General features: G+C 43.3%; 1 protein-coding gene across 1 annotated transcript in view; it reads right to left on the reverse strand.

Annotated features, from left to right (window-relative positions):
- Positions 1 to 368: 368 nt before the first annotated feature.
- LOC137646442 (uncharacterized) overlaps positions 369 to 27585 on the reverse strand; it is a 112555-nt gene continuing 85338 nt past the window's right edge. Inside the window, exon 3 of the mRNA XM_068379541.1 lies at positions 369 to 719. Coding sequence (XP_068235642.1) covers positions 673 to 719 — 47 coding nt within the window. The 3' untranslated portion in view covers positions 369 to 672. The remainder of the gene's footprint in view (positions 720 to 27585) is intronic.

The raw sequence follows: 27585 nt of genomic DNA on the forward strand, positions 1-27585 counted from the left end.
ACAGTAATACCCTTCATAAAAAAACAATACTTGAATTGTCTTTGTGGCTACCACGTCAGTTACAGGTGGTTACAGGATTAGTTATAAAATCGTGATTATTAGTTATGTAGTTAATTTCTTTTATCAATTATTTGAATATCCTGTTTGAATAACAAATATATATATATATATATATATATATATATATATATATATATATATATATATATATATATATATATATATATATATATATATATATATATATATATATATCTATATATATATATATATATATATATATATATATATATATATATATATATATATATATATATATATATATATATATATATATATATATATATATATATATATATATATATATATATATATATATATACAGAGCAAGCTGCTCACTTGTAATTTTGTTAGTGCATAAGTTACTTACAAGATGCCACAAAATAAAAAAAATAAAAAAACACACTGCTAGGTACAAAAACCAAGCTGTAGAATGTTTTGTACTTTACATAGCCTACAACTACACACAACATTCTGTAAATGTCTAAGTCTCTCCAGAAAGAAAGAAGAAGAGAGAAGAAAAAGTCAAGTCCTGTTACTAATCCGTATTTGCCTGAAGCACTGGTTCTGCTGAGTGTAAGTTATACACAACTTTGGTCCGTATTGAATCCCTTACTTTTCCACATGACTTCGAGGCTTGGATAAATTAAGTGGTGCATCTGTAAAAACAAAAAGATTTTTATAAATATTACCTGATGTAAACTACTGTATACAGAGTAATATTCAAAGTACAGTACATGAGAAACTAATACTTTGAAATGACGATTTGCCTAAAATAAATCCATCACCATAAGCATTTAATATATTTTTTTTCCTCTCATAAGTTTAAGATTAGTTTTGAAATGAATTCCCATCACTTGTTTTACACATTTCCGGCCGGAAATCCCATCTGGTCTACCTTCATTCATATACATTTTTTCACATTTCCTTGGTAGTCTTAATATGACAAATTTGGAAGCAATTTGTATTTTTCCTAACCATACAAACCTGTAGCTCTTTATTAGGGAATATACTTTTGGAGAAGCTGAAATTAGCAAAAGACTTTTAGTGAGGTGTAACTACCCCACCAATAGCTAGAATAGTGTGTGTGTGTCCGTGTGTGAGAGGGGTAGCGCACACAACGCATACCTGTGTACTATCATTACTTTTTCTTGCAGGGACAACTTATTTGGGATAGGGAAAGGTGGGCCATGCTGTATAAAGAGCTACAGGTTTGTATGGGTACGAAACATACAAATCACTTCCAAATTTGTTATTTGTTCCTCCACCAGAATACAAACCTCACGCTCTTCATTACGGAAGACACCCCCTTTAGGGAGATGGAAGTCCAAACAAACTGGCTGATCTTTGACATGGGGTTTTCCTGTATGTGCTCAGCAAGTAACAGGGAGAAAAACCCTGACACCTCGCTAAACTCCGTGCAAAGTACGGTTAGCGTCCTGAGCAATCTGTGTGATTGTGTGATACTAGCTATGGGACTAGTCTAGGTAGTTCCTGGAAACGTAGGAATCTTTGAATCAACCATAGATGTTACCCAATCCCACCTCGCCAGAGGGTATGGGGACATAAAAAGTATATATCTCTATACCCAGTTGCAAAAGGGAAATGGTTTTACCTGCAGACAGCGGAAGGCCAGCTTTGCAGTGCACCGTAGGGGCTGTTCCCGAAAAGAGGGTAAGATGAGAGAAAGAGCCAGTCATTATCACTTGGGCATACTATAATTAATTTTTTTTTCTTCTTTTTTTGAAATGGTGTATTGGGCAGGCTTAATAGAAGGGCCATGGATGCCTGGTGGTTTATCAAAATGTTGACTTTTACTTGTCTGTTCACTTTTCTTTTCAAAATGATATTTTCATGATAAAATAAATTTTTGAATATACTTACCTGCTGGTTATATAAGAACGGCCAAAGTCCCTGGACGCCCAGCAGGAAATTCAAAATCTCGCGCGGCTTATCGCAGATATTCCAGGTGTACACTAGCGCCCTCGCGGTACTACAGGTAGAACTATACCAAACCACTTCAGATTTTCCATGCCCCATGGTCTCTAGAGGGGAGGAGGGTGGGTTTTTAACTTATATAACCAGCGGGTAAGTATATTAAAAAATTTATTTTATTATGAAAATATCATTTTCAATATATAAAACTTACCCGCTGGTTATATAAGAATGGCTGATTGCCACACTTGGTGGCGGGTCAGAGACAGCTACATAATTGGAAATTCACTTAAGAGTTACATAAACAACTTAAAGAGGTTCTCACCTGATAAGGAAGCTGACAGCATTGCTCTGCCTCATTTTGTCTGCTATCCTTAGAACATCTAGCAGTCCCCCCAGGGGGCTGATGATCTCTAGGAGCTGTCAAACGGATCAATAACCTATAATATGACAGGACCTCAACTAATACCCTTGTTCCGGGTGCTCTCTAGGAACAAAATGACCACCTGACTAGATCAAAGATTGCCGACCAATCTTCACGTACAATCATAAAAAACATATATAAGAGTTCCAAGAGAAGAACAGGGGTACTAGGAATTTAGGGAAATGTAGTGGTGGATGTTTCACCTACTACTGCACTCGTTGTTACGAGTGATCTCAAAATGTAGACATCCTCATAAAGAGACTGGATACGGTATAAGTAATGCAAGGCGAATACAGGATTACCCCTTCACAGGGCTGTATACGCGATGTTTTGCAGAGAACAGTTTAGTTTAAAAGTTACAGAAGCTCCTACAGCTCTAACTTCATGAGTCTTTACTCTTTCGACATCTTATGATCTGTCACACAACAGTGAGAAAGAACCTTTGTAATTAAAGTCTATACCAGATGATAGAGCGTTTTAGACATAGATAGCGCAGGCTTCTTGACCGTGCACCAAAGAGTCACGAATAGACTCTTAACTTCTTTGGTCCTGTCCTGATAAAACTTCATCGTTTTAACAGGGCAAAAAACTCTTCTCAGCCCTTTACAAACCAAATTCGAGAGGATAGTGATCCCAAAAGATTTAGGCCATGGATGAGAACGACGTTTGTTAATGACCAAGAATCCTGGTTGCAAGGCGCCTATGGCTTAACCATTGTGAAGTCCATGCTCTTGCTAAAAGAGCGAACTTCACTGACTCTCAACTATGGTAGACTTACTCAGAAAGTCTCCAAAGTTAGGCCTTAAAAAAGAAACCAAGTGAAAAGGCTCGGATCTGTCACTACCGCGAAATTCCAGAAACGACCCCTACATTTCAGGCTGGCGAATCTTGCTGACGCTTCCAAGTCATCTCAAATGATCTGAGAAGATCTATAAGGTCTTTATTTGATAGATCCAATCTTCTGCATCTGAAGACAGCTGCCCGCATACTCCTGTACCCTTTGATGGTCGAGGAGGAAAAAATGTGTTTTATTCTAAGGTCTAAGAAGAAATAGGCTACTTGTCAGAGTTACCAAATGAAGAGCCGGCTTTAGCTCTACACCACTCCATAAAACATCCTATTTGGGTTGAAAAACCTTGAGGGCAAAGGTCCTTTGTACAAGCGATAGCCTCAGCTGTCTCCTTCGAACAATCCTCTAGATCTTAGGGGTTTTCCGAAATACTGGAGGCACCTAGACCTAAAGCTTGATAGTTTAAAATAAAGCGTTTGTGATCCTGACACAGGAAAAAGGACTGATGACATGCTTCCAGCATGCACCCAGCATGGTCCCAGCATGAGTCCAGTATGGTTCCAGCCTGCTGTATATGCTCAACATGTTGTGAGAGAGAGAGTCAAGATCTAGACCTCCTCCCAAAACGCATCCAGATCAGTCGCAAGAAACCGATATTGAAGCTACGCTTGCTGAAAAGAAGCATCAACGACGTGAACCTCATGCTGTGAAGTTAAGACCTGATCGTGTGTACCAACAAATGTTCAACACACTTAAAGCCAAAGCTTGACGTGAGGGAGCGTTAGCTGCGAGGCCAGAGAGACGCGAAGGAGAGACAACAGTCTGTCCATACTGCTGTGAGCAAAAGACTTGACTGTATACGTCTAGTATGCGATTATAATGTCGCATGTGCTTGCATTCCCGTAAGTTGCCAGCGTGCTGTATGCGTTCACCTTGTCGAGTGGATACAGCTCTCTGTGTGCGTCTCGCCTGTTGTAAATCTACAGCGTGCTGCCAGGAGGCAACAGCATCGTGTCCAGTCAGTGGCGCAAAGGAGCAACTGTTAGTCTATCATGACGCGGAAAAAACCTGACTGACCTTATCCAGTATATGTCCAGGCTGGCACATGCATCTAGATTGCTTAGGATTTCAGACTGACCTGTTTGCCAAGAATTGCCCGCGTGTAGCATGCGTCCGCATGAGTGGTAGTCGCGTGTCCCGCAGACCGCAAAGATGGGACAACTTGTTGAAAGGATCAACTTTGACTGTCAGCGTCCAACATACGACCAAACTGGCGTCTGCGTCTGTGACTGCGTGTGCGTCTGCGCTGCTACAAGCGTCTGCTCTAACGCTTCCTGTAACACGAGCATATCTCTGCGAGGAAGCGTTGCTGAGCATCGGAGAACTATGCTATCTGATAATAACAGAAAACCATCCCTTTGGTCTATGGTAGTCCTTACTTTTTTAGGCGAAAAAAAATTTTTCCCCCCCGAGAATCGTAAACGCTAAAGAGAGATGAAATTGACCTCTTTTACCTCAGACCAAACCTACACTCGCGGGGCAGCGTGTGCGCCAACTCACGCGTGAACGAAGGCTATGAGAGATCATCAACCACAGTCCCGTGAGCGACCTGGGAGTCCCCTTATGACATTTCCAGCGCAGGTGCGCGACCTAAACGTATCCAATGTTGTGAGATACCGTCAACAGCAGTCGCTAGACCCCAGAAGAAAGTACTAGACATTTCCCCAAACTGGGGGAGGAGAAGAAGTGTGAACAGAAGCAAACTGAGCACCTTCTCTCTCAAAGAATTATGTCTTACCCGATTTTGGTGCTGACACGTCGCCTTTTATCAACAGAAAAAATTTCCGGCGAACATCAGTTACTGCGAGATAAGTTACTAGAAAACATATGACTCCTGAAAGGTCTTGGACGTATTGATTGGTGACTATCAAGTCTAGGTTTTGCGTCCTTCGACGAGGACAAACTCTTCTTCCCTGAATGTGCTTCTGATTCCAGAGGAAGAGCCAGGATTATATGAGAATTGTCTGACTTACCTTCTCTCGTGGAAGAAAAAACAAACTTGATTGCTTCCCGTTTAAGCACCGCAACACACCTGCTGCGAGGGTAAGTTCTGTTCGCGTGCATACATGACGAGTAACTTCCTAGTCTAGTAGACAGGGAGAACGAAGAACGTCACCTCGTCAGGGAACTGCGTCCTATTACGCGAAAAAGGTTACAAGATCCATGATACCATAGCAATGACGAACTGATCGCTTTAAGACATTCCAACTTCGCTCTTTTCAAGCTACTATGTCACAAGGTTGTGACATCATAGTTCGACAACCGTAGGCGAAGAAAAGAGCTTTACTTCATCATTCCAAGGCGGAGAGGGAACGTCTTGGACTGCATCAATAGGATTGCTCGGTGGAATATACGTTTAACGCACAAGGTCCGCAATGTACCTCAGCCTACCGACCTTCCTTCTCCCCGGGGTTGGAACGTAAGAAAGAGGTGTAAAGCTAGGAGTAAGACGAACACGAACAAACACCTCCTCCAGTGCACTGTGCTATGTTTACGAGTCACTAAACAAGAGCGTTTTAAAACATAATACATTAAATCATAAAAGATCTGCACGTGGTGGGAGATATACTCTTACACTCTATTCTCATAAAGGCCATAATGCACTTCCTGCTGTTGCAGCTGCAGGCGCTGCATCAACCTCTACAGTAAGGTTCGCCATTTCTCTGAGAAAGATTTAATGTTAATTTATCTATTTATTTATTTTCTTATTTCCCTATAGGAGCCCATTGAGTTAAAGCATCTTGCTTTCTCAACTAGGGTTGTAGCCTGGCTAGTAATAAAAATAAAATGAATAGACACACCATCAACTCAACTAGCGAAAACTCTAGAGACGAAACGAGGAGCAGCAGATATAAAATGAAAGGGAAACTTCAGAAAAATTCTCATGGGTTTCTAAAAGTTATTCCCTTCCTCCTACAATACTCTATCCTAGGAAGAGATGTCTTGATTCTTAGGATTCTGAATTCAGACCTCAATGCTTAGAGGTTTTAATTCTAGTTCTCTCAACCAAGAGTTAGCCCAGCAGGCCTTGGTCGGAGAATGTAATATCTTTCTAGTTAAGATTTATTTCTTAATATAGCGCCTGGAGCAAGAATAACCCAACGCTAGACGATCATGGTTAGGTAGACATCAAAGTCTATTGTCATAGGTAGCGAAGCGTCCACACTGACGCTGAAGCTTCCACACTGGCGCTGAAGCTTCCACACTGGCGCTGAAGCGTCCACACTGACGCTGAAGTGTCCACACTGACACTGAAGAGTCCACACTGACACTGAAGCGTCCACACTGACGCGGAAGTGTCCACACTGACGCTGAAGCGCCTACACTGGCGCTGAAGCATCCACACTGACGCTCCGTTCCGTTGACGCTCCGCTTCCGTTGCTGCACCGTTCCGCTGACGCTTCACCGGCTCTGCTGTCTGTCATGTAGCTTGGTAGCATGCTCTGCTGCCTGGCGAACGTCGACGCGCCTGAATAGACTGATACTAGGCGCTATGAACGGTCGGTTTGCGTTGAGCAGGTAATCGAAGTGATGCATCCACTTCCTCCCACCGTTGAACATTGCGGCTGGTAGGCCGCCTGTGCGACAATGAGTCATCGCCGTTGAAGACACGTCGCCTGTGCGACCGTGTCAAGACCGGAATCGTGACACCCAACAGCACTGACAACGGCAGGCTGGTAAGACTGCAAAAACGAAGATAATTGCTGTTTCACGCCTAACAGCAAAGATCAGAATCAACCTTAGGGGAAATGTATTCAGCATTATCTTCGTCGATCCCTAGCGCTTGCCACTGTCGGGAGACGACAACTATCAGGTGGAGGCGACGGCACTAAGTCCGCGCCGCATGAAACGTAAATACACAGAACGAATCTAATTTTGTTTTCAGCTTAGCGCCTGAAGCCCGCGTATAATGTTTGAAAAGACTAATACCTGGCTTTATCTATAGCGAGGGTGAGCATTCTGAGGATCGACAGAAAACGCTCGAGAGGACTTCTGTTCGGGTCTTAAAAGACTGTAAAGCCTGGCTACCCTCTCGATTCCTTTCGCTGTTCGACTTAACTTCTCCCCTGGGTCCGGGAGCTTGACAGAGGTCTAAGGCTAGGATAACGACAGGTCCAAATAGAAGCACTCACCACTGAATAAAATTCACTGCATAATTTAGCACTAAAAAATTTGCATTTTACTTATTGGTAAAAAGATAGTTTCACAATTATTTAAAAACCAAAGTATACGTTCTCTCAAACGAAATGAACTCTTAGAGAGACTTACAATTCTGTCAATTGTTTGAATGGGAATGAAAAGTCACTGAATCCCATAAAAATGCAACCAAATATTAAATACTAAATATTACCTTAATACAGTAGATATAATATTTATAAATTAAAATAAACCCTTAAATTAAGGGATTCCAATAAAAAACGAATCATCACTCGTATTCATTAGAACATTTACACTTGATATACGAACAATTTTAGTATTCCAAAAACCACTAAGGAAACAACGATACATAGAATCGTGCGCTACATCGATTGTAAAGAATACTGCATCGTATAAACATTAACTGAACTCTAACTTCCTTTAATCTCTGACTAAGGAAAAATACTGAAAGGACAAATTAATTGCAAAATAAAATGTTCCTTTTATATAATACAACTTAAAAACTTGAGAAGTAAGAAGAATGTACTATTCATAAAAATCGCTACAAAATATTGTAATATTGTAACGAAACTGACAACTGCGTAACAAAAATGAACTGAACGCTAGTTAATTTTTGCAAATAGATCAAAGATTATTTAAATAAAACACTATTAAAAGGATAAAATTTCGTCAAAATAATAATCCTTTAATTTAGTTTATAACTTAATACTTCAAAAGAAAGTACTGTATTCACTTATCATTCTTTGTGAAAAGCACGACAGACTTTTAGCCTACGGAATAGGCTGTGACGTCATCAATGGACGAAAGGTTTACATCCCGCCTTTATGCTTTCGTGAGGTTTAAAATAGGTTGAAAAACCTTGTAATTCTACCTTTTAATTTATAAATACGGGATCACAGATCAAATAAAACAAATAAGCGAAAGCCCAAACTCAAAAAACGTTAGTACATCACCAAATAACGTCCAAACAGAGTAAGAAAACGAGAGAGAATTTCCAATAGTACAGCCAGCTATGGCGGCAGAGAAAATCTGAAGTGGTTTGGTATAGTTCTACCTGTAGTACCGCGAGGGCGCTAGTGTACACCTGGCATATCTGCGATAAGCCGCGCGAGATTTTGAATTTCCTGCCGGGCGTCCAGGGACTTTAGCCATTCTTATATAACCAGCGGGTAAGTTTTATATTTAAAAACCAAGCTTTCTGTCCTCCTTTCAGTTGAAGTAACTATCCTGAAGGGTATTTAGCCTTGCATGGTGTATCGGCACCGCCATGTTGACCAGTTCTTTCAACTTTTATCTATGGTCTATGGGTTTTATCAATCACTTTATTTACATTTCTGTACATATTTTTTACATCAATATTGCTAATACGACAAATTTGGAAGTAATTCGTAGTTTTCCTAACTAATACAAGCCTGTAGCTATTTATATGGATTATCTTTCGGTGAAGTTTGAAAGTTAGCCATTAAGACTTTAATGTGAGGTGGCAACCCTACCCCACCACTATAGTGGGGAGGGTAGGGGGTGGCTGGGGGGTACCCAGCCACCTATATCTACTCACATATCAGTGAATTAAATCACATTTTTATCACAGGAAGGACTTATCGCGGGACAGATGATGGCAGGACAATTTATAAATATAGCTACAGGTTTGTATTATTTAAGAGAAATACTAATTGCTTCCAAATTTGTCATTTGTTCCTGCAATAATAAACCTTACGCTATTTATATGGATGACTCACCCGTTAGGAGGGAGGTGAGTCCGACCTCTGGTTTGGTTATTGACCAGGGTTTTCCCTGTGCAGTGTTTGACTGTAGCTAGACACCTTGACACCTCACTACGTGATACATAGAGAGAGAGAGAGAGAGAGAGAGAGAGAGAGAGAGAGAGAGAGAGAGAGAGAGAGAGAGATAGCAGCCTGAGCAACTTATGTGGTTTGTAGAGATAGCATATGAATGTCTAAGTAAGCATATTCAGTTTAAAAGAAATAGGAATATCACAAATTTTAAGTAATTTGTATTTTTAATAACAGTACTTACCTCGAACTACTTTCTTAGGAGTATCTGGGATCTCCTCCCAACCGACCAGAGTTTTGTGTAGTTTACCCTACTCCCGTTTTCTGTGAGGGTTAACCTCAAGCGGAGTGATACTTGACCTGAGGCTAACCCCGGGTCAGGGAGCATGCTTTCTCAGGTCTCGACCTCCAGTAAGTTCTTGGTAGCTTAGGTTCTTAAGAAGTCCAGTAAGGCACTCGGGGAAGGAAGGGTGGGCCATTACCCAAAAGTAGTTCGAGGTAAGTACCGTTAGGAAAAATACAAATTACAAAAAATTTGTGATTTGTTCCAACACGGAGTACTTACCTCGAACTACTTTCTTAGGAGACTTACACTTTAGGAGGTGGGAGTGGCCTTCCAGACCTAGAGACTGAGCTAAGCATGATCAGGGGAACCTAAATAGGAGGCTAGGTTCTGTTGCCATTCATGAAACATGGAAAATAGGGAAAAAACTACACAAAAAGCTCTATCTTAGTGTCTAAGTAACTCACCTCTGCAAGAATTCCTAGGAGACATGTCCTTCCGATGATTGCGTGTCTTGAAACAGGCTCAGGGGGACTACCCGAGTACATCTTCGAGTGGAAAAAGGGGAAGGAAGAACAAGGGGGTTAAGGAACGAACCTGTCTCTCTTGGTCTTACCATCCGCAGTTGTTTCTGGGGCTATGTCGTCAAACCGTTTGGAGCGCGGAGATGACGGTTCCTATTGAGAATCCGTCCAGGGACTTCCTCGAATAGTCCTTTAGGTAGTGAGCCATGAAGGTCGACTGGCTAGACCAAGTGCCAGCTCTCAGGATTTGGCCCACCGCCATATTCTTCTCGAATGCTAACGAGGTACTTTGACCCCTAATGTCGTGGGGCCTGGGCTTGCCCGGCAGGGGAATTCCCATACTGCTGTATGCCCTGATAATCACCTGCCGCAGCCAGAAGGAGATGGTGTTCTTTGAGATTGGCTTCTTCACTGGGCCTGAGGAGACAAACAGACTTTTGATATTAGGCCGAAGTTTAGCCGTCCTCTCTAGGTATTTCCTTATTGCCCTGACAGGGCACAGCTTTAAGTCCCTCGGGTTGTCCGAACGGGGAATTGCTGGTATTGAGAAGCCCTCAAACCTGGGATCCCACACGGCTGGATTCTGGGTCTTAGCTACAAAGGATGGTACAAACTTGAAGGAAGCCTCTCTCCAACCCTTCGAGTGCGAGACCTCGTAAGACAGTCCATGAATCTCCCCTACCCTTTTTGCTGAGGCCAAAGCAAGCAGGAAAACAGTCTTGAGGGTGAGATCTTTGTCCACGATGTCTTTTAGGGGTTCGAACGGGGGTTCTGATAACATCTTCAGGACCCTGGCCACATCCCACTGTGGCACCCTAACGGCTTGAAGGGGGCATGCCTGCTCGAAACTCTTGATGAGCATCGAGATATGTCTAGAGGCTCCCAGGTCAATGCCCTTCAGGAGGAAAACTTGGCCTAATGCTGCACGGACTCCCTTGATGGCCGGAATAGACATGTTGACCACATCCCTGAGATAGACCGAGAAGTCCGCAACCTCCGGGATGGAGGCCTTCAGTGGCTTGATGTTCCTGGAGGAGCACCACTTAGTGAAAGTGGCCCACTTTGCTTGGTAGACTGCTGCAGATGAACGTCTCAGGTACCCTGACATCCTTGCTGCTGTCTTCGACGAATAGCCTTCCTTCCTCAGGAGACGCTCGATAACCTCCACGCGTGAAGGCGGAGGGACCGAGGGTTCTCGTGGAATCTTTGAAAGTGGGGCTGCCGGAGAAGGTCTGGCCTGTCCGGGAGGGGCCAAGGTGGAAGACACGCTAGTTCCTTTAGATCCACGAACCATTCTCTCTCCGGCCACCAGGGCGCTACCAAAGACATCTTCAGGTTGTGGGCCCTCCTTACTCTGTTGAGCACCTGCCTGAGCATCGCGAAGGAAGGGAAGGAGTAGACGTCGAGATTGTCCCAAGGGTGCTGGAAGGCGTCCTCTAACGCTGCTCTTGGGTCTGGCACAGGAGAACAAAACACGGGGAGCTGTGCATTCAATCTTGTCGCAAAGAGGTCCATCACTGGCGACCCCCAGTTTTGGATAATGACTTTTTCTACTACTGGGTGTAGGGACAACTCGGCTCCTACTACTTGTCCCATCCTGCTGAGGCCGTCAGCCAGGACGTTCCTTTCTCCTGGAATGAACCTTGCTGAGATCCTGAGCTGCTCCGCCTTGGCCCATTCCAGAAGTTCCAACGTGAGGTCGCACAACTCCTTCGATTTTAGTCCTCCCTGCTTCTTTATGTAGGCCACCACCGTGGCGTTGTCGCACATCAGTGCCACGGTGTTCCCCCGGAGTAGATTGACGAACTCTAGGCACGCCCTTCGAATTGCCCTCATTTCTAGGACGTTTATGTGTTGAGCCTTCTCCTCGTCCGTCCATTTTCCTCTTGCTGACCTTCCGAGAAGGTGGGCACCCCACCCCCCCTTGGATGCGTCCGTGAACAGGAGCATCTCGGGAGGATCGGCTGTGAAGGATATTCCCTTGAGTGTGTTCGATCTGCTGCGCCACCACTCCAGGATTTCCTTTGTTTCAGGGAGAACAGGAATCACTTTGTGGGGGGAGTGCCTCTGGTTCCAGAGCTCCTTCAGATTCCACTGGGCCCCCTGAGCTTGAGCCTCCCCTAGGGGACCAGTTTTTCCAACGATACGAGATGTCCTATCAATCTTTGCCAGTCCTTCGCTCTCCTGGGCTGGTCCGACAGGAAGGGACGGAGGATCTGGTACAAGTTGTCTAGTCTCTCCGCGGAAGGGAAGGCGCTCGCCAACCGGGAGTCCAAGACCATCCCGAGGTAGGTCATCCTGGTGGAGGGTATCAGTTGAGACTTCTCCAGGTTGATGATGATGCCCAGGACATTGCAGAACCACTGAAACTTCGCGTCTTGCTCCCTCAGTACTTCCCCTGAGGCTGAAAGTAACAACCAGTCCTCCAGGTACCAAACAGGCGGATGCCCTGTTCGTGTGCCCATACTGAGACTGTTGTGAAGACCCTCGTGAAGACTTGAGGAACTGTGGACAGCCCGAAGCAGAGGGTCTTGAACTGTAATGTCTGGGCACCCCATCTTACCCTTAGGTACTTCCTGCTGGAGGGGTGCACTGGGATCTGGAAGTATGCGTCCTTGAGGTCTATGGACATCATGAAGTCCCCTTCCCTCAGGGACGCCAGGACCGACTTCTGGGTGTCCATCTTGAAGTCGGTCTTGCACACAAACTTGTTGAGGGCGGAGAGGTCTATGACAGGTCTCCAACCTCCTGTTGCCTTCTCCACCAGGAAGAGTCTGCTGTAGAACCCTGGCCCGGGTCCTGGACTGGTTCTATCGCTCCTTTTGCCAACATCACCGAGACTTCCTCTTGCAGAGCTGTCCTCCTTAAGGGGTCCTTTGGAGCCAACCACTCTGCCTGTAGGTCTGGTATTAGGGGCGGAGGGTCCGCTAGGAAGGGTAGCCTGTACCCTTCTTTCAGAACTGTTACGGTCCACGGGTCTGCACCATGGTCTTTCCATGCTTGCCAAAAATGTCTGAGGCATCCCCCCACCTGAGGCTTGGGCTGGAGTATGGGCCTCTCTCCCTATCTCCTTCTGGAGGAGCGGCCTGCACGCCCTCTCCTGGCTGCCGCGTAGGACGGTCTAAAGGAGGACTGGGTTGACGATGTTCCCCTACGGGAGGGCTGCGAAGGTTGTGACCAAGCCGTCGCTGGGGTGTCTCTCCTGGGTTGGTTAGGCGAGGCTCGAGGCGGAGGAGGAGCATCAGAAGCGGTCCTTCTGTGGATGGGTCTTCTCACTGACTGGGGTCTGAGATCACCCACGTCTTTCCGTTTCCTGACCCTTTCCATTATTTCTACCGCTGCCTTCAGGGGGAAAAGGGAATCGTCCCATAGTGGCAGGTTTCTCAGGGCTCTCGCTTCTCTGTCCAGAATCCGTCTGATAATTTTATTAAGGACTGTATCCCTCCTCCGCAGGATCCAGTTGGCGGCTTGAGCTAGAGACTGGTAGGAGACAAACTTCAAGGCCCTACCTCCCGAGCTAATCAGCTCCTTCAGTAGGGCCTGATTCTCCGGGACCGAGAGGTCATAGGAGGCCTGGACTCCTACAAGGGTAGAGGCCCACCAGTCCAGCCAGGAGGACACATTGACCAGATCCTTGGCTATCTCCTCCATCATTGTAACCTCCGACTGCGAGAAACAGATAGGAGCCGACGAGGCCCTATCTTCAGATCCTCCTTGGTCTAACACCTCGAGAGCTGGTTCCACCTTACAGGCACCTGGTCGCTGTCCCTCGGGATGATAGAATTTGCTACGTGACCTCAGGCCCTGGAGCAGCTTGGAGGAACTTTGGGTCTTGGGAGCCTCTGCATGGGTGGCCACGATCTTATTGACGTGCGCCCTACCCAGCCTAACATCCCTGGCAATCGGAAGTGCTAGAGATGGTCTATGTTGAACAGGGGCCTCTACCAGTCTGTTTAGGCTAGAGCGCCAGGGGTCCTCGGAGGAGGGTTCGGGCTCTTCAATTCTGTGATGGCTCCTGATGAGCCCTATCACTCTCCTGTATGCGGAGACCTCCGCTGTTACGCCCTTTGCGTCGTCCTCCATCTCCTCCATAGGGTGATCCGCTGCTCGTGATGGAGCCCCTCTGGCGGGGGCCTTTGTACGAGGCTCTGGACGAAGGACGGGCATTGCCGTAGCGGCGAGGGCCTCCGTCCTAGGTCTCTCCTTCGTCGTGGAGGATCTGGCTTCCGTGGGCTTGCCCGACGGGGGGAGCCGTCTCTCCTTCTTCTGACGGTGATGAGTCACCTTGGAGGATGGGACGAGGCTGCCAGTCCGAAGTGGCGACTCCCTCCGCTGGGCGGATTGAGTCGGAACCTTCGCGGCCTTACGCCTGTCCGATGGGGCTGGAAACGACGTATCCCTCCGTCTGTCGAATCTGCCGCTGGGAGCGTATCTGCCCGGGGTTCTGGATCTGGGTAGCCAACCTGACGAACTCGGAACTGCTGAGAACTCGGGGAGCTTGCTACGCAGGACGAACATCCATTCTTCTCCAGGCGATCTACTTCTCCTAAATTTCCTTCTGGGGGACCTGGAGCGTCTACCCCTGTGGCGAGACCTGGAGCGTGAGCGGGAACGAGAATGTCTCCTCCTGGATCTCTCACTTCGTCTTCGGTACTTCTTACGGGCCCCGCCCCCGGAAGAACAGGAACTCGTTACGGCTGACGAGTCTGACGATGCGTCGTAACTCGCCGGCGGGGCGGGCGTGCGAAGCTCAGCAGGAGGAATAACCCGACGACCGGCGGAAGGCGAGGGCTGCAGGAAGACGTCTGGTAAGGTAGTCGACGGCGCTGGAGGGGAGCGTGGGCGATCTTCGATGGGGAACCAGGTTCCGAAGCCTTCCTCCATTCTCAAAGGGGACCTGTAGGGTGTTCTCGGAGGTACCCTCCCGAGGGAGTCTGATGGGGGTGAGTCATCCTTCTCGACGGCACCCTCGGCTGTAGAGGTACCTGAATAACACGCCCAAGAGGCGGGAGAAGATGCAGTAACATTTTTACCCCACATAGGGTCATCTGACGAGACGTGCTCCACAGGTACCAGGGCTCCGTCTTCAGAACACAAACCCGTACCTCCCTCAGGCCCCTCGCTTGCCTGGAATGACGCCACTACCCCACTATCCTGCAATACAGACTCCTGGGGAAGAGCCGCCGGCTTCTTCCCCGCAACGGACTTACCTCGTCCCCTACTTTGGGTAGGGGAAGGTGGTATGGAGGCTCGCCCTGATGACGCTCCTGGAGACGTAAGGGGAGAGGAGATGCTCGCCTTCTTAGGGGACCTCTTGGTCACCTTCTTCTTCTTCGTGCCGAAGGGCACCCACTGAACTTCGTCCCAGGATTCGCACTCCGGGCACGTGTCCGTGGGACCGCAGAGACACAAGGGAAGGATACAAGTACACCACGTGGAGACCACGCGAGACACAAAGGGTCAGGGACACAAAGGGTCACACTGGGATAAGGAGAGCGTCGAGATGTTATCGCGACGCGACCAGAGAACTTACTGGAGGTCGAGACCTGAGAAAGCATGCTCCCTGACCCGGGGTTAGCCTCAGGGCGCGTATCACTCCGCCTGAGGTTAACCCTCACAGAAAACGGGAGTAGGGTAAACTACACAAAACTCTGGTCGGTTGGGAGGAGATCCCAGATACTCCTAAGAAAGTAGTTCGAGGTAAGTACTCCGTGTTGGAACAAATATAATTTACATAATGCTTACCCTGTGGGAAGCATTGGGGACGTGTACAAGTATAAAATCTATACAAGGCTACACAAGGGAAGTGGTTCTTACCTGAAGACAGATGAGGCCAACCTGCAGAGGGACCCTTTGGCTCTGTTCCTGATGAGAGGGGAAGATGAAGTAAAGAAAAGAGCCTGTCATTTTTATTCATTCTTCCCAGATTTAACCCAGGTAACCAATGCCCTAAATCATCTGTTACTTGTCCAAGAAGGAGCCTGAGTTACTCTCAAACCACTGGTTGTGCAGCTCCCAGAGGGCAAATAGAATACGTATCAAGTATCCTGTGGGTCACGTCTTGCAGGTAGTGGGCGGTGCAAGATGTCTTAAGATTCCACATGCCCGCTTGTAATACCTGCACTACAGAAAAGTTGCGTTCGAAGGCCGGGGACGTACCAATGCCAGGCAGTGCAGAGTTTATAACTTAACGATCCAGGCAGAGATGGTATTCTGGGTGATCTTCCTCTTAAATCTCCCTGTACTGAACAAGAGAGCTGCCAGCCAAGGAGGAGTTACTAAAGTGTGTTTAAGATATCTCAAACTGCTCACTTAGCAGAGCACCAGTTGATCTGGATCATTGGTTAAAGAACAGAGACTCTAAATCTGAAAGGGCCTGAATCTAAGATCCAATAACTCCAGGATTTTGGGTCTTTGCAATAATCTCAAGGAAAAGCCAAATGTTGCCTCCTGCCATCCCCTAGAATGGATGATGTTGTATGAGATTGATTGATTGATTCATTGATTTGAGGTTTTCTGGCATCCTGACATCTAAGGTCATTGACGCCAATATCGTTTATTGTAAATAAAAAAAAAAAATATTCAATTAAAACCATACAAAGATAGATGTCATTTTAAAAATTGAATATCTTTCTGAAGACCTGCTTCTGAAATAAACCTAAAAATACCACTAGCATGGTAGGAAACATGTTCAAGAACCTTGGCAAGGATGAACCTGCCATCCTCACCTCTAACCTCAAACGGATATCTATTTCTCAATACTATAAGTGGGGTATTCAGTTAACAAATGCCTCACTGTCAATGGTACCCAACAGTCGTCGCAATATGGTCGATGTTGGCCAGCCAGCAAAAACTCACGTGTCACTCGAGTGTGACTAGTACACAGACGAAAAAGAGTAGTCTCCCACTTTCGGGAATGAATGAATGAATAATTTGAAGTTTTCTGGCATCTAAGGTCATCGACACTGATATTGTTTATTGTAAATAAAAATATAAATAAAAGAATATTCAATTAAAACCATAAAAGCAAAGGTGACATTCTAGAAGTTAAATATTTTTCAGAAGACCTGCTTCTGAAATAAAGCTAAAAATACCACTAGCATGGTAGGACATCATGTCCAAGAATCTTGGCAAGGATGAACCTGCCATCCTCACCTCGAGCCTCAAACAGATATCTATTTCTATCAATACTGTATGTGGGGCATTCGGTCTAATGCCTCACTGACAATGGTACCAAACAGTCGTCGCAATATGGTTGATGTTGGCCACCCAGCAAAAACTTGTGTGTGATCCAAGTGTGACCAATGTGGAGATGAAAAAGAGTAGTCTCCACTATCGGGGCATCCCGTTACATCTCCAAGGAGATATAACATTACTTAATTCTCTCATCTTATTCCCAAGTAACCCATCCCAATGCCATTGCCAATTATCAATAAATTTCTTAATTGTAGGTAAGAAATCATTACTGGGAATGGGATACCTTTTTGGTAGCAACTCAGCTGCAACATTCTTGGCCAGTGAATCTGCCTTCTCATTTCCAGACACACCTACGTGTGACGGAACCCAATAAAATCAAACTCTTATACCCTTCATATCAATAATTAAAAGTTACTCTGAAATCTTTAAAACTAAAGGATTATTGAAATTAAAAACTTCTAAAGCTTGTAAGAGAATTCTTGCAACACTAAAAAATGGTAAAATTGCCCTCGTCTTGTAACGCTATTTTCTAGATAGCGGTTAGTATGCAGTATAGTTCGGAAATATGGAAGCTGTTGGAGGAAGTGCACCTCTACAATTAAAATCATTACTATATACTCCAAATCCATCACCAGCATTGGATTTGGACCCATCAGTATATATGAAAGTCAATTCTCTGTGTTCTGCAACATGTGTGCCTGAGTGTACCCTCAAGCAAGAAAACTCTAACCCAAGACAGTGGAAGACCATGGTACAGAGGCTATGGCACTACCCAAGATTAGAGAACATTGTTTTGATTTTGGAGTGTCCTTCCCCTAGAAGAGCTGCTTGCCATAGTTAAAGGGTCTCTTCTACCCTTACAAAGAGGAAAGTGGCCACTGAACAATTACAGTGCAGTAAGAATTGTTTGGTAATCTCAGTGTTGTCAGGTGTATGAGGACAGAAGAGAATATGTAAAGAATAGGCCAGACTATTTGGTGTGTGAGTGTATAGGCAAAGGGAAAATGAACCGTAACCAGAGAGAAGGATCCAATGTAGTACTATCTGGCCAGTCAAAAGACCCCATAACTCTCTAGTGGTAGTATCTCAATGGGTGGCTGGTGCCCTGGCCAACCTACTACCTACCTACCTATCATTACATGTAGCAAGTGCGGAATCAAATTATCTTTCAGTAAAATGAGAATTGTATGAATCTTCCCTTCCTCTTGCAAGGTTTAAAATTCTTTTTTCTTCAATGCTCCTATATTAGTGACCAGGGGCTGCTTCACAGTTGCACGATACATTTGAGAAATGATCAGCCAGGACATTGCTAACCTTGGTTGATTCAGTCACATACTGAACATTAACTTTCAATACAAGAAGTGGGTTGGGGGTGAATTTGCCAGCTATCTTTTTTTACTTTTCTACATACAGAGGATGGTGGTGTTCTACTTTTATAGGTAGTAGGTAGGCCAGGGCACCAGCAACCCGTTGAGTTACTACCACTAGAGAGTTATGGGGTCCTTTGACTGGCCAGACAGTACTACATTGGATTCTTCTCTCTGGTTACGGTTCACTTTCCTTTTGCCTACACATACACCGAATAGTCTGGCCTGTTCTTTACAAATTCTCCTGTCCTCATACATCTGACAACAATGAGATTACCAAACAATTCTTCTTCACCCAAGGGGTTAACTACTGCACTGCAGTTGTTCAGTGACTACTTTCCTTTTGGTAAGAGTAGAAGAGAGACTTTTGCTGTGGTAAGCAGCTCTTCTAGGAGAAGGAGACTCCGAAATCAAACCATAGCCTCTGTACCATGGTCTTCCACTGTCCCTTGGGTTAGAGTTCCCTTGCTTGAGGGTACACTCGGGCAAACTATTCTATCCAATTTCTCTTCGTCTTGTTTTGTTAAAGTTTTTGTAGTTTACATAGGAAACATTTATTTTAATGATGTTATTGTTCTTAAAATATTTTATCTTGCCTTGTTTCCTTTCCTCACTGGGCTCTTTTCCCTGTTGGGGCCCCTGGGCTTATAGCATCCTGCTTTTCCTACTAGGGTTGTAGCTTAGCAAGTAATAATAATAATAATACTGTTAATGAGAAACAAAGGATACCCATGACTGGCACCTAGCTTCTTTCATGGCACAACGGAATTGTGTTCTACATTTCTTGTATATAATCAAATTGTCCTCAGTACGGTGTCTGCGCAGTCGACTTAAAGATCTTGAGGCTCTGTGCAGGGCAGTTAGTTATGAAGACCACCAGGGGACTGGTCGTCGTTGGAATAACCCTGTTGTTTTAGGAATTTAATTAACTCCTGCTGTATGAAGGGTTCCATTCAGTAAGTCAATGGCATCATCATTATTTTCAACCTGTTCTGCATTCCCTTCAATTTCACTTAGCTCACAAAATCTATCCCAGTTCGCCTTGTCAAGATTTCATCGTGGCGATCTCTGTAAAGGTGGGCCCTTGTTGGTGTTAATAATATTTGGTGCATGATCACTAGTATGCCAATCATCTAATGTCCTCCAACTGAAATCGAGAAGGCAATTAGAGGTTGCGATTGATAGGACAATACATGACAAAGTACCTGTCTCGACATGAAAGTGTGTGGGCTCTCCTGTATTAAGGAGCCTGGCATCCTCATTTTCCACAATTGATGGTATAATATTGCCCCATGTGTTTGCTAAAACATCACCCCATTCATATGTCTCAGCTAAGAGAAAAGGTTGAGGGAGTTGCTGAATTACGTCTTCTAAATTATCATACAAAATATTATCATTTGAAGTACAGAACATAATGTATATTTTCCCCCTATTTCTATTTGTACAACCAATGCCTGCAGGGGTGTATGAATAGAAAAAGGTATTTGGGGAACATTTCGACGAATGTACATGAAACTTCCACCATGGCTCCTTGCTTATTGATTATATGGTGTTCTATAGCTAACATACTCTCAAGGACAATGAGTGTTAGCATCAAGCATATTTTCCAGTAGACATGCAATTATGGGGGAATGTTCATGAATTAGCTTAAGTTCTTCATATTTGGCTCTTAAACTCTGACAATTTCATTGCAAAATGGAGGAAGAAAACTATGGATTATTTCTGGAAGACATCTTGGATGAAGTCTTCCCCTTTGCAGTTTACAATCTAACATTACTACCTGTAAGTTTCTTCAGAGATGGTCTTGACAAGTTGGGTTTTATGTTTGTGTTTTTCCTTGTGTCCTTGTGATCTATTTGTTGAGGTGGATGGCTTACCTCAACTTGAATTTCCGATTCATTAGAAACATCAACAGACAAAACATCAAATTTATTCAATGTCCTAACTTTAATGTTTCTAATGGAGGGGGGTGAGAGAGATGGAAGTCTCTCTCTTTTATGACTAATAGATGGTAAGATTCTAGGTTTTCGCACCTTCCCCATTACAGTTGGATCAGGTAAGCGGGTTATAAGTGGAACCTCCATCAAATAAGGGAAGGACATGGCCTGAAAGAGATTTGTACTAGTTTTTGTGATGGGGGATGAAGGCTGTACAGAGATGGGCAATGCCCAAGTGTTGATACACCGTGGTAAAGCCTCAGGAGGTAATATGCTTACCTTATCATTCAGCATTTTATTAGATGGTATATTTCTTTTTCTAGAACTATTGGCAGTACTATGTGGGTTCGATTTTAATGCCTTAACATAGGTATTTGATTTATTTAATAATCTTTTGGTATGTCCCACACCTATATGTTCTAAATTAGATTGGTTAAGGGCAGCAGCTTCCAAATTATACAGTTCGCAGCTCTCGTCTGTGGATTTATGATTCGAGTTGCAATTTAAACACATCTCTCCAAGTCCATATTCTCCATAGTAAGATTTGGAGCAAATACGACACATTTTCTAATTTTTGCAAACTTTAGACAGGTGTCCAAATTTAAAACAATTAAAACACTGCAGTGGCTTCTGCTTGAATGGTCGTACTTCAATCATTTTGTTTTCAATAATATCATGGAAAGGTACGTAAGCATCCTGGAAAGCAAGGATAATCATTGAGGTTCCAGGAATCTTATGCACTTTCCATACATTTGGTGGACACATGGCCAGTATCTCCTCCTCTGTAAATTCATAATGATCTATGTTAAAAACTGCTCCTTTTCCATAACTAAAATTTAGGTGGGGTTTGACATCTAACTTGATATCACCATTAGTTGTTTTTTAGGTTGGAAAGTATTACAGATTGTGTGCTTGATTTGGCATGGATAAGGAAACTATCTTTTCCAAAACGTGATATACCTCCCGGTGCAAAAGTTTCTATTTTTTCTGAATTAATTTGCATATTTTGAAATAATTCCCTGTAACCCCTTTGATTCAAGCTACAAGCTAAATTGGTGGTGTACGAGGAGAGAAAACTCCAACGAAGTTGAAGGGTCTACTCCTTTCAGTCTAAAAGCTAATCTTAAGGATGAGCAATAGCCTTTTACAGCTGAGACAGAGAGAAGTTTTTCCTCCAGAAGGTATACAAAAAATTCCGCTATTGTTGGAATAGTGGGATCTAGGGGAGAGATACCCCTTTCACGACACCAACTACAGAAGACAGTCCACTCTGCCTGGTAAACTGAGGCTGAAGATCACCGTAAGTATCCATACTCACCTTTCCCCAGAAATATGACTTCATCAGGATTCTTTTCTTAAATTTATGGTTGGTAGTACTAATCTCATAACTTACACATTTGATATCATTACTCGGTGTTTTGATGATGGGAATACTTTAATAATATCACTCTGTAACACACCGAAAGCAAATCATTCGGTTTACCAGCGTGCTTCCTCCAAAAATATGACGTCATAAGACAACTGATGTAAACTCTACAATGAATGAATTGCAAAATATGTAAATCCCTTTTCTTTTTTCGTGCAAGAAATGAAAGAAAATACCAACTTACCAAGCAAAAGTATTTCATTTGCATAATGTTAAAGTAAATATACTATTTACAAAAAAAATATTTGTCCTGTTCGTGAACTTTTCTAGATTAATATCAATCTATTATAAGAGATTAAATAAAACTAGCGTAGAGTCAAATTTATGCTATGCAGTACTCATAACAACCGATACAGACCCACAAAATACTTTATATCGTTACTTGATATTTCTAATACTAATCATCATCCTATTGGAAGGAAATCACTGTATTGCCCGCTTGCTTTCCGCCAGCAATATCTGTTCTATCTAGTTTCTCTTCCTCTTGTTTTGTTGTAGTTTTTATTGTTTATAAAGGAAATATTTATTTTAATTTTTCTATTCTTAAAATATTTTATTTTTCCTTGTTTCTTTTCCCCACTGGACTATTTTCCCTGTTGGGGCCCCTGGGCTTATAGCATCTTGCTTTTCCAAATAGCGTTGTAGCTTAGAATTTAATAATAATAATATGACATCACCCGGCATTCATGAACTCGACAGATATCAAAACTTTTCTTAATACTATTTACTGAAAATGGATACTGTATATTATCAACAAAAGAAAATACTAATTTGCCAAGAAAAATAAATTTATTTTAAAACTAGAAATATATTATTTCCAAGGAAATATTTGTCCTATTAACATACTATTTCCAATAGACTTGTGACGTCATCAGCCTGAAAACATTGTCGTAAAGTCGAAGTCATAAGTCGCATATGTTAATTAAAACGTTTTTTTTATTATTAAAACAGGTTTGGATGTGTTTAAAGGGCCGAATCAGATAAATTTTTGTCGGTTATTTCACACAGGAAAAATTTATTGCTTGATTTAGAATTTTCTGGCATCCTGACATCTAAGTCCATTGATGCTGATATCGTTTGTCATAAATAAAGAATAAAAGAATATTCAATTCAAAAACATAGAAGCAAAAATGTCTTTATAAAATTTAAATATCTTTCGGAAATAAATCTAAAAATACCACTACCTTAGTACAACACATCCTGCCTTAAGTGGGGCATTCAATCAACAAATGCCTCACTGTCAAGGGTACCAAACAGTCATCACAATATGGCTGGTGTTGGTCAGTCATCAGAGACTCATGTGTCATCCAAGGAAGTTAAATGGCTGAGAAATTACCCCAAGCAGATTAATTAACTTTGGCTTGATGGCTGGGACCTCATTATACGTCCATCACCTAAATCGACAGGCTACAAATTTTTCCTGCACTTCAGTTAATAATGCCGACATCATGTACTGCTTATGGATGTACTCAAACATTCCACAAACTTTAAATCCTACAATTATATTTCATTGGTAAGTGCTTTATTTTCAAAGTAATGCTGGATAAAATTGTAAAAAGAGAAAAGTGCAGAATAATAGCAGCAGCAAGAATACTGACTCAGTTGTTGCATTCAGCAACATTATCCCAACCTGCACTATTAATATTGTTATTATTTATTATGAATACTAATAATTATCAGTTTTGTCATTATTTCTTCTATATCATTAATATCATTGGTATGTTTTGTTTACAGTTTTCCAAAAGAGGAGTCCTTTAGAAAAGAATGGGTTCGAGCTATGCAATGAGAAAATTTTGCTCCTACCACTAATTCACGATTATGCTCTAGGAAGTTGGCCAAGGCACAAGCCACCCGTTGAGATACTACTGCTAGAGAGTTATTAGAACCCTTTACTGGCCAGACAACACTATCTCTGGTTACGGCTCATTTTGTCTTTGCCTACACATAAACCACATAGTTTGGCCCGTTCTTTACACATTCTCCTCTTTCTTCATACACTGACTACACTGAGATTACTAAACAATTCTTCATTTCTCAAGGGGTTAACTACTGCACTTCAATTTTTCAGTGGCTATTTTTCTCTTGGTAAGGATAGAAGAGATTCCTTAGTGATAGCAAGCAGCTATTCTAGGAGAAGGACACTCCAAAATCAAACCATTGTTCTCTAGTCTCCATAGTGCCATAGCCCCTGTGCCATAGCCTTCCATTATCTTGGATTATAGTTCTCTTGTTTGAGGGAACATTTGTGCACAATATTCTATCCTATTTCTCTTCCTTATTTTGAAATGTTTATAGTATATATATGAAAGATCTAATTTAAAGTTGTTACTTTTCTTAAAAATATTCTATTTTGATTGTTTATCAATGTAATTCGCTTCGTTAATTTTATTTTTTCCTTTCCTAACTGGGCTATTTTTCCATGTTGGAGCCCTTGGGTTTATAACATCTTGCTTTTCCAACAAGGGTTATAGCTTGGCTTATGATGATGATAATATTTTGATATATTGCTAACAAAAGTTCGATTGAGAAAGGGAGTTATTTCTTCCATATTTGAATCATTTCCTGCTCATCTCAAGAAGGAAGAAATGCCCAAAAGTATGCCACCAAAAGCATGTTTTGCAGAAACTGAAGAAACGTCAGTAGAAACTGCAGATGAAAATGTGGTAAGTGAAACATTCTTTGAATAGAAAACTCGGTTATATGGAGGAAAAAGTGAATTCCTTTGAAAAAGAAAAATTATATTTTCATAAAATAAATTTTTGAACATACTTACCCGGTAGTTATATATATATAGCTTTAGTCCCTGACGTCCCAGCAGAAATTTCAAAACTCGCGGCAATCGCCGATTAGGTAGCCAGGTGTACCACCGGTGCGCCCTCTAGTAAGGTACCTGGAACCATTCCAGTGATTCCTCACATCTTCCAAGCCCATAGGTCTCTAAAGGGGAGGAGAAGGGGAATTAAATTATATATAACTACCGGGTATGTTAAAAAATTTATTTTATTATGAAAATATAATTTTTAAACATCTGACTTACCCAGTAGTTTATATAGCTGATTGACACCCTTGGTGGAGGGTCAGAGACAGCCAACATTGTTGGAATTTGACTTGAGAGTTCATAAACAAGCTTAAGGGTTCGTACTTGATAAGGAAGCTGACTTCAATGAATTCTTTCATAATGTCCGCTTTCCTTATGAGATCCAGCGATCCACCCAGGGGGCTGAAGACCTCTAGGAGCTGTCAAACTGTATAAAAACCTCTATGTGACAGGACCTCCTCCAATACCCTTGTTCCGGGCACTCTCAAAGAACAAAATGACCACCTGACTAAAATCAATGATTGTAGAAGATTGTCGTCCAATCTCCACGAACAACCATGAAAATACAAGCGTTCCATGAGAAGAAAAGGTTATTAGGTTATGGGAATGTAGTGGGAGAACCTTCCCCCACTACTGCACTCCTTGCTACGAATGGTCCCAAGTGTAGCAGTCCTCATAGAGTCTGGACACGTTTCAAATAATGTGAGGTGAACACAGATTTACTCCTCTAGAAGGTTGTGTTCATAATGCTTCTTAAAGAACTATTCTGCTTGAAGGCTACTGAAGATGCCACAGCCCTAACTTCATGTGTCTTGACCTTCAAAAGCTTGAGGTCTGCCTCATTACAATGTGAATGAGCATCTCTTACTAAGAGCATGATGAAGGAGGATAGTTCATTCTCCGACATATGTAACTAAGGCTTCTTGACCGAGTACCAAAGAGCTTCTGACTTGCCTCGTAACTCTTTCGTTCTTTCCAGGTAGAACTTCAGGGCTCTTACTGGGCACAGGACCTTCTCCAATTCCTCACTAACCACATCCGAAAAGTTCGGAATCTCAAAAGCCATAGGCCAGGGTTGAGAAGGGCATTCGTTCTAGCAAGAAAGCCCAGCTGCAAAGAGCAGATAGCTTAGTTATCTCTAAAGCTTATGTTCTTGTTAAAGGCATGAATCTCACTGACCCCTTTAGCTGTCGCCAGACTGACCAAAAAGAGAGTCTTCAAAGTGAGGTCCTTAAACGAAGCTGAGTTCATGGGCTCAAACCTGTCACTCATCAGGAACTTCAGGACTATATCCAGATTCAAAGCTGGTGATTCCTGGTGCCATTCCTTAGATGACTCAAGGAATTGAGAAAATCCTGGAGGTCTTTATTATTAGAAAGGTCCAAGTTCCTATGCCTGAAGAAGGTTGTTAGCATGCTCCTGTATCCAATGATGGAAGAAGATGAAAACCTACGTTTCCTTCTAAGGTATAACAGGAAGTAAGCAATCTGAGTCACAGAGGTACTGGAAGAGAAAACAGAGTTGACTGCACCATTCTCTAAAAAACCTTGATGGTAGAAGACCTCCTTGTTCATGCAATCGTCCTAGCTGCCTCCTTCGAAAAAACCTCAGTTCTTGTGAGTTTTTCAATAGTCTGAAGGCAATTAGACAAAGAGCTTTGAGGTTTTGATGGTATCTTTCCAAGTGGGGTTGTTTGAGTAGATCTACTCTTATTGGAAGGCTTCTCGGGGTGTCCACCTTCCATTCTAGTACCTCTGTGAACCACTCTCTTGAGGGAAAAAAAAGGAGGGGGGGGGGCCACTAGAGTCAATCTGGTTCCCTCGTGTGACACAAATTATTTGTTACTTTGTGTACAATCTTGAACGGAGGGAATGCATACACGTCCAGGTGAGACTAAACTAAAAGGAAAAAAGTCTATGTGGACTGCTTCGAGATCTGGCACTGGGGAGCAGTATGTCTCCAACCTCTTCGTCTTCGAGGTTGCGAACAGATGGGGGTTCAAGTCCTTCTCAGTCTCGTTAGTGCCATTAGTGTCTGCAACCTTACCATCCTTGTGAGCTAAGGTTGGGGGGTTGGGGGAGCCTATAGGTCTATCTGCTGAGTCATCAGCAGCTACTGCCTGGCCCTCCCTGGTTCTAGCTTGGAGAGGAGGCTTGGGCGCTGATCATATAATATATAGTCAGTCTCTAGGGCATTGTCCTGATTGCTAGGGCAATGTCACTGTCCCTTGCCTCTGCCATTCATGAGCTACCTTTAAACCTTTAAACCTCTTGATAAAGCGTCCATTCTGTGGACAGAACTTGACCTCTTCTGCTGAGACTGTCTGCCATAATGTTCTTTTCCCCTTGAATAAACCTTGTTACAAGGGTTACATTCTCCTCTTTTGTCCAGTAAAGAAAAACTCTCACAGTCTCGTAAAAAGACCTTGAGTGGGTTCCGCCTTATTTGGCTATGTAGGCCAACGCTGTAGAGTTGACAGCGTTGACCTGCACCACTCTGTCCAGTAATGACCTTTCGAAGCTTTTGAGGGCCAACAGGACTGCCAACAGCTCCTTCTGGTATATGTGGAGGATCTCCTTATCTTTTGATCAGAGACCCGAGATCTCCAACTTGCCCAGTGTTATTCCCACGCAAAGTTCGGGGCATCAGAACGCAACACAAGGTCTGAGTTCCTATGTTCCAGGGAAAGACCTTCTTGAAGTTTGACCGGATCGTTCCACCACTGAAGGCAACTTTTACGGATTCCGTAATGGGGATGCATTTTGTCTCTATTTCCTTTCCCTCGTTCCAATGGCGTTTGAGGTGGAACTGAA

The sequence above is a fragment of the Palaemon carinicauda genome, chromosome 9, assembly GCF_036898095.1.
Source record: "Palaemon carinicauda isolate YSFRI2023 chromosome 9, ASM3689809v2, whole genome shotgun sequence".
Lineage (NCBI taxonomy): Eukaryota > Metazoa > Arthropoda > Malacostraca > Decapoda > Palaemonidae > Palaemon > Palaemon carinicauda.